Below are 8344 nucleotides of genomic sequence, written 5' to 3' on the forward strand. Positions count from 1 at the left end.
GCAGCAGACAGGTGTGGTGTGGTCTGGACAGGTGTGGAAGTAGCAGTTCTTGGAGAAGGACTAAACCCTTTTCACCTTCCATATGAAACAAAATTAAATGTTGGTAATTTATTTAAGCCCAAACACCTTTTTGGGTTACAGTTTGGCCAGATTTTCCAAAAAATGATGACACAACGGTCTGTTTGTGGTAATACCTAACACTGTAGTGTGTTTTTAGGGAATATCCTGTGACTGTAGCCTGCGAGTTCGATTACCAATCATACTATGTGAGGGTAAAAAAAGTCATGTTGGAAGTTTCCAGTGACTTTTTGTTTCTTATATCTGTTACTTCCTCCATTTATAGCAACTGAAAAACTAAATGTTTTCAGTTTGTTAAAAGGAGCCCTCTTGTTGCCCTGTAGTTGAAAAGATGGCATATGTGTGAAAACAGTGCAATTGCAGCATGCAGTGGAGAGATTTGAGTTTAACACCTGGATTGCCACAGCTGTCTTCCCTTGACGTGGTGAATGGTGGAATCTATATGACAACTTAGTAAAAACCTGGTAATAGGACTAATAGTTTGTGAAAACAGGGTAATATCTGTGTTATTGGTTATAACCTGGGGTTTATTTTGTATTAGTCTAGTAATGAGGCAAAATATGATGATAATATTGTTAAAAACATCTCAGGCCTGTCTGGAAATGAACATGATACTATTATCATCAGTTTGTCACATCCTCAATGTCTGGAGTCCAACAGAGTCACCAATTAAAAAAAGTTAGGCAATAGTATTATAGTCCATGAGGGCATATGAAGTTCAGCTTCTGTCTCTGAAGTAATGTTAGTGCGAGTGTTTCTGATTCCTCATTATTTTAAATGGCCCTTGGTCCCTGACGATGTTAAACGTTCGGGAACTGATCTTTCAGTCATCTGTTCTGTTTACCTTCTGATCTGACCCAAACCCCTCACAGCCTTTCATGTAATTGCTCTGTTGTGAAGGGAGCCCCTTTCTTTAATATGCTGTAAAACGATCCACTAGTTGTTTCCATAGATGCAACCCAAGGGGTCATGATGTGAAATACAAGTTAGATGCCTGTTGGCCTGTTGGGGCTGCCAGTCCTACAATATGTTTTTATCTGGCAGTACACTTTTTAACAAAGACGATAACAATCCCCTTTTTTGAGGAGTTGCAACCAACTCCTTCTGTGTCCTGAATTAATAAATTATGTATCTTTGCAACAAAACCTATGAATGTCTGAAAATCAATACTGAATGTATTCTTCTTGTGTATGCAGTCTGTGATCCAAAGCCTGATATACCATATTTCTCTCATCAGCTCATTGTTGTCCAAACACTATTAAAACACCACACCAATAAGCAACATTATTATACTGAGTTCACTGGGTTACTATGAAAACCCACACTTATTTTCACTTCGTCCCTCATACCTGCCCCATCTGACTTAGTTTATACTCAAAAGAGCACCAAATAAGAATTAATCTGCCACTGAAAATAGTTCCCCCAAAATTGACCATACTGCTTTGTGTAGGCAATGTATAATTGAAACTTTAGTGACAAGATGTTTGACAGGCTTGATTCGCTAGAGATAGACAGAGTCTGTCTGAAAGTATGTAAAGATGGACTAACACATCGTTGATTTTGTTATTTTCAAGGTATTTGTTAACAATACATAAAAAAAAAAAATTAATAATTTATAAAGTATGAGTTCCTTAGCAATTCTCCCTTTGTTTTTAATTATACTGTAAATTATAGTCTGAAAAGTGCTTATAATTATTTTATATTAAAGTGTGGCTCGATTATGAACAAAGAGGGACACAGACTGTTTAAAATGAGATATCCAGCCCCTTTGAGTGTCATTTAACGAGTCCCCAAAGAAGGTAATTCATCAACAAATTTTAATCACACAGAAACGTTTTATTAAGTTATTCTGATGTTGCTTTTTACAGCAGCAACATAAAACAAAAAGTTCCTCCTCTAAACAGCGTTGGACAGTGGAGGGACATTAATGTTCACATACAAACAGACACAGTTCCACATTCTAATTAGTAGCTATGATCTTATATAGATATATTTTATTTCAATAGTAAATTATGTGCAATTGGGTTTTACTGAGATAAATTGGAGACAGTGACAAATGAGACAGCTGGATTTCTGGTCAGTGAAGGTCACTGGTTGGGGTTGGGTGTTTAGGGGTAAAAGGTGAGAGGCACATTTCGGCCCCTCAAGGTGCATTGTGGGATGCACCTAGAGGGAATGCCTGATGAGGAGTGAGAAACATGGCAGAGTCACCACATGTAGGAGTCCTCGTATCTGTGGAAGAACAAATAAAAGGATGCTTGTATTAATAATAAACATGTATATGTATTCATTGAGGGTCACATGACTCCCTTAGCTTATGTGTGTGAGGGCCTTTACCGTGATCTCTGGCCTCTGTTGCTGTCGCCACCGAACAACAGCTCTGCAACCACATCCTCCTGAGCTGAACGCTTTCCATACCTGGGAGAGAGAGAAGGAGAGCACTTCCAAGACATGCTAGCAGCATCTTGACAACTATTTGATAGATTGGAACGAAATTTGGTTCAGACAGTACATTTTAATAAATCTGGTGAGCCCTCCAATTCTCATCCAACACCATCATCAGGCAAAAATGATAGTTTGTCCTGTGGTTTTGTGTCTGACTGAATTATTGCAAAACTAATCACATTCCCATCAGCTAACAGGATTCACTTAAGATCATATTTCATATGCTGCAAATGTGTTAGAGTATTGCACTTCAATAACAATTTGGGACTCTTCAGAGACTAATAAAACCGGTGGTCCATATTGGGTTTACATAATACTATGGGTTAAAACATTGGATCTTGTGTTTCCCATAATGCAATTAGAGTCATCTTTTTTATCTTAATCTTCCGTGCTTGAAAAATGCCATCATATGTCAAACTCCACACCTCCATTTTCTATTAAGTTTTTTGTTATATACTGATAGTTGCTAAGCCTAGACAATCCTGATGACATCACTTAAACATTATGCAACCGTTTTCACAGGCTGAGCAGCTCTCGACTCATTAGATGACCTTTACTTACAAAATCACTTGAGTTCCTCTTTGAACAAAGAAACTATTTTTCCTTTAATATCTCAAGTCTTTTGAAATGAATATCATGTAATATATTCTGAAAAACTGAAGGCCGTCTCCTCTCTCTGTCTGTGTCCTCTTACCTGTCTGCCTTATATATTTGCTCACTTCCCCTTCCTTTATTCCTAATGCTTTAATTTCACAGTCAGATTCAGACTGTGCATGCTACAATATGTTTGTGTGTGTTGACGCTTTTGTGTGTAAGAGAGTGTATTTTCCAAGTCATGATGAGTCCTATCATTCTTTTGATAAGGAATTCGTGGGTTCCAAGAGAGCTGCACATGTAAAATCACAGAGCCGTTTAACAGAACGTTTTGTTAGTAATGAGTGTGTGTTTGTTTCTGGGTATCAGTGTGAAACAGCATCATTTTGCACAAACCCTGTGGCGCAACCTGCCATATCTCTGTTTTCCCATCAACCACCTGTTCACCTCCTCCTATGACCCTAACAGCCAATCTTATGCTTCGTTACACACACACAGAGGTGTTTCTGTGTGTGTGTGTGGGGGGGGGGGGGGGGGGGGGGGGGGGTTTGCCCTGTAGAAAAGCAGACAAGCAACGCACATGCTCTGCCTCAGCTGGCACTCAGTGTGACACATCAGGATGTTAAATGTTTCTGCTCTGATAATGGCCCGTCTGCTCCCACATATCTCCGTGAGTCTTTCTGGTTTATCTTAATATCTGTCTGACTGGCTTTTTCCTTATTTTCTTCTCTTATATCTCTTTTGTAATATATGTTTTCTGTCCTTCCTGTTTGATTGTCTTTCCTTTTCTCTCTCTATTCTTGTTTTTGTTCACTCCAGTGTATTTTACTTTACCTTTCAAAAATAGAATTTTACCTTGTGCCTTTCCTGAATTAACATCACCTCTGAGCCTTCTGATTCTCCCCCCAAAAATCGTCCATCTTTGTAAAACCTGAAGGCTGTACTTTAACAACACATACTGCTCTTATTATTTTTCTAAAACACAGATGTTCCTTACCCTTTGGATGTTAAGAAAATGTTGCACTTCCTTTCCAGGTAGGTAGATAAGTGTTTTCTGTATCTCCTGTATATATAAGGTAAGGTCAATATATCCAAATACAACAGACTAAATTAAATTGTTTGAAAAATGTTTTATATTAGAGGCACAAACCGCTGTCAAACAAAGTCTCTATAATGTTTTAAATATTAGTATTTTCATAGTTAATGCTATTTCCTTTACTTCCTTTTTTGTTAAGTAGAGCAGCTCTTTCAAAACATTCCCTCTGAAAAATCAACGTGTTGTATAATGAGAATATTTTTTACAATGATCAGGGCTATAAACTAGTAAGTCCATCAATCATGGAGTGAAAAGCCGGCAGCCGCCACTTCCCTATCTAATTTGATAAAGCACAACCTTTAAATAACCTTAATAAGTCATAAATCATATCACATATTTCTTCATCTGTCACTCCCCTGTGAAATGTTGACAGTTTTTTCTTAAAACAAATTGACTTTTTATCACATAAGTATATTCTTTAAACCAAGTGTGTAAATATCAATGGCCTATTTGGTTTTCATGAATAAGAAGAGATAGCTCATGAGCTTCAAATAAAAAATAAATACATTTGGTTTTGACACTGATGATTTCTATACCTGACAGCAGCAGGCTACAGCTCAGGCCCTGTTAACTGGATTTGGGATTCTTCCTTGGGTCCATCTGTGCCCACTTTATTGCTCTGATCCTGTTGATGTGAAGGCCTGGAGGTTTTGGAGAGTGGCTCGTAATCTAATCGGTTAAGCTACCGTGTGCTGGCAAAGGGTTGGAGGGGGTGGTGGAGGAGGAAGAAGCGCATCACACATCGACAGAGCTCCAGGCTTAAGAACGAGTGGGAATCTCATAGATCTTGGTCACTATAATGACTTGAATAAAGCAAAATGAAATCTGGACAAAAGGGATTAAAAAAGATGTATGAAAGGCTCACTAATTTACAGTTTGATTAGCTTAAGACCTGAAATTAGTTTGGGGAATAGTTTCTTAAATCTTTGGGAATCTATATGTAGTCCATTACACAGAGATAAAACATCCTCACAGGATAATTTGGCTGTTATACATAAGTATAGTCTTTTTATTTTTATAACACAATCCTCTTTGTCATTCCCTGTAGATGTTTTGTATGAAACATGTGCACATACCTCTGCCTGGTGATCAGATTGATGTAGTGCCTCAGGGCTGTGTAGTACTTGGCCAGCTCTTCAGGTGGAGCATCTTCTCCAGGGTTCTCAGGTTTCGGGGGGTAGGCGTCCGCCAGTGTTCCAAGACACACTAACACACATAGCACCACGACCACCAGCACCGTCCATGGTTTAAGCATCATGGCCATCTGTTATAGGGCAGCAAGAAGTGGGGAGCATTGGAATCCAAATACAATCATTCGGATGACCAGCTGGGAAAAATGGTTTCTTGTGCTAATTGTATTTACCAGGCAGGGGAGAATGGATTTGTGTTAAGGAACGAGTAGGATACCAAGTTAATCTCCAACTATTTTGATTATCATTCTATGGGATTAAGGTCTATTTTTTTCATTGCATCATGAGTCAAAAAATAGATTAATGAAAAGAAAAAAGCTCTAAATAAAATTATGTTTTGTTGACAAATCAATAAAATAAAGAAAATTGTATCTCCTGTAACAGATGTTTGATTTAATTAATTCAGCAACAACTCAGAAAACTGCATGTGTCATTTGTTGTTCTGGGAAATGTTTGCTCAGGCTCAGTTGGCTGAGGGGGAAATAGAGGTGTGGGAAGCAGCTAAACAACTTACTATCATGTAATAAAAAAAACTCTTCAGGCTGTAGACTGACTGATTGTCAGGCTTTCATGGTTCGCTGTTGTTTAGATGTTAAGGAAGATGAGGTAAATGGATTGAAAAGTCAGCCCTAAGTCGATGTTGGAAATTTACACGTTGTAAAAAAAAAACTCTCGAAGACGTCCAGGTCAGACAGGATGTTGGTCATACCATTTCAGAAAGTGTATAAATTGACATAAAGGATCTATACAGTTATTAAATGCATACATTGCAAATGCAAACATTCGTAAAGAACCTCTGTTAGCATGTACATACAACACATCGATTCTGAGACTGAAAAACTTAATGAACATGACAGCTTGTTACAAAAAAACGGTATGCTTGCGAGGAAGAAATTTTAGGCTAGTCGTTCGTGAGTCGGATCCTTTATCATTTACACGCGTGTTACAATTTTGCCAAAATAGGCTATAGCTTTTTTGCAAGTTGGAACCAGTAGTTTTAGTAGTGGACGGAAGTAATTATTGAAATTATTTTTACTTCTACTGTACGCAAAATATAGGCCTATCTTTATGAACTTATTTTTTTCTGTTTGAGTTGCGTCATGAAGAACTGAATAGAAAACCTATTTTAAAAATCACTAAAATCTGCAGGTAATAATGCAGCGTTGGGTGTTAAGATTGACTTGTAACAGGTTATTCTTTAACTACCCTTTCATGCTGTAATTCCCTTATTCTCATTCTCAAATCATCCTCATCCTTCTAAAGGCGTCAATGCTTTTACAGCTTCTTGGGATAAATCGCAATCTATGTATAACTGTCTGTGGTGTTTTGAGTACAAAACCACGCTCATTTGACCGTTTCCCGGGAAGCACCATAAAAGCAAGTCAGTTTTGCTGTATATTTCTGCAAAATTGTGATAAATAAGAAGAAGCCAATAACAAAACCTGTGGGTCAGATTTGGTTAAAATCTCTGCGCTGTCCGTGGTGCTGAAAGCACTCCCAGTAGCCCCCTCATGAAGGTGATCTTACTTTAGCTAAAACTTAATGCATCAACACAAACTCAGAGCTAGGACTTGAATCAATCAATAAAGCCAGTACAAACACGTAACGACATTTCAGTTGGTAGATTTACTAAGTTTGCTACCGTTATGGTGCCCTATCCTATCGCGTTTGTTCTAAAGAGCACCAAACAATTCATACAGACAGTTTAAAAGTCATTATCTTAACCATTAGTTAACCATTAAGTTAAGAAAGACAGCATGTAATCGTTTTGGGTCAATGACATAATAGGACGGGTTGCAATTTCTTTTACGTGCAAAAGTTCAAGAAAAAATGCAGTGGCTAATCAAAACATTTATCCTTGACAAGAAAGTTTGAAAGTTTTGCCGAATAAAAACGTTGAAAGGTGTCTTTGCAAAAACAGTGCCATTTAACTTCTTTGTAGGACTTATTATCAGTACCTGCATGAGACAAAACCCTTATTATTCATTGGAATCAAATGCGCATGAATGTTCAAATGGTTCGTTAATATTTCAATAGTAAGAGTGATAAGTGCAAAGACTTACTTTGAGAAGATTTTGGAGGTTACAGGGATGATAGAAGTCGGAACCACAGGTGGTTTCTCACAGCAGCAAGTTCTCTTTTTTTTTCTTCTCTCCTCTCGGATCAGTTTTTACTCGGTGGGTCGCTAAGTTTGGCTGGTTTCAAACTCCGACAGATGTGATTTTTATAGTTTAGCATTGCCGGAGGAGGGAGGGGTTACACCACAGTGCGTGCATGTTTTGGTGCGTATGTGTGTGCTAAGAGAAAGGATGGGTGAAGAGGCCGAATGCGTCAGATGGTGATGATGATGGAGACATTACTAACGAGACGGTCACGCCGTCAGTCCTGTGTTTCTGATAAAGTTGACAGATGACATTTTGTTCCATGACAAGCAGAAGCTGCATCGTAGGAGAAAAAAAAAGGATGTTTACTGATTTCCATCTGCTTTCTCCACAAAATCTCCAAACTGGTCACAGACTAAATCTACACTTGCTTAATTGTCCTATTCCCCAGAACTCAAAATTACAAACACCTCTAAATGCATATTAGATTTAAGTGAATAAAGAAAATCTATCAAATATCACTTTATCCATCCATTTGTTCTTACGTGTGAAATGACCCATCCTACTCGCTGAGACTGTGTTTTGGGAGTAACTGCAACAATGATACAGTGCGCAGCAAACTTGGAATAAATCACTAGAATTATTATGTGTCTATATTATGAATCTCACAATGTGTCTGTTTAAGAGCAAAATTAAATTGGATTAGAACAATAAAGTGGCTTAGCCTCTCTCCACATATCAAATTGCATGAAATTAACTATTTAGATAATGAATGGTGGCATAATCTGGCCACTAGGTGGAGCTCTGGTTATAAATGGGGAAGATCGAGACTGGCTAAC

General features: G+C 38.0%; 1 protein-coding gene across 1 annotated transcript; it reads right to left on the reverse strand.

Moving 5' to 3' along the window:
- Positions 1-1975: 1975 nt before the first annotated feature.
- Positions 1976-7570, reverse strand: pyya (peptide YYa). Its single transcript, XM_069674153.1, has 4 exons — positions 7467-7570; positions 5290-5477; positions 2416-2496; positions 1976-2310 (listed from the first exon to the last, which is right to left on the reverse strand). The coding sequence occupies exons 2-4, from the start codon at positions 5475-5477 to the stop codon at positions 2286-2288; spliced, it is 294 nt and encodes a 97-aa protein (XP_069530254.1). The 5' UTR covers positions 7467-7570; the 3' UTR covers positions 1976-2285.
- Between the last annotated feature and the right edge of the window lie 774 nt (positions 7571-8344).

Source organism: Semicossyphus pulcher, unplaced genomic scaffold, assembly GCF_022749685.1.
Source record: "Semicossyphus pulcher isolate SPU_LCO1_2020_fin unplaced genomic scaffold, fSemPul1.0.p SCAF_23, whole genome shotgun sequence".
NCBI lineage: Eukaryota > Metazoa > Chordata > Actinopteri > Labriformes > Labridae > Semicossyphus > Semicossyphus pulcher.

Excerpts from the sequence above, each read along its gene's own strand:
- pyya (XM_069674153.1), bottom strand. The coding sequence starts at position 5,477 with ATGGCCATGATGCTTAAACCATGGACGGTGCTGGTGGTCGTGGTGCTA. Across the intron at positions 2,497-5,289 it reads AATCTGATCACCAGGCAGAG|GTATGGAAAGCGTTCAGCTC; the intron begins GTATGTGCACAT and ends TCTCTCTCCCAG. Across the intron at positions 2,311-2,415 it reads AACAGAGGCCAGAGATCACG|ATACGAGGACTCCTACATGT; the intron begins GTAAAGGCCCTC and ends GTTCTTCCACAG.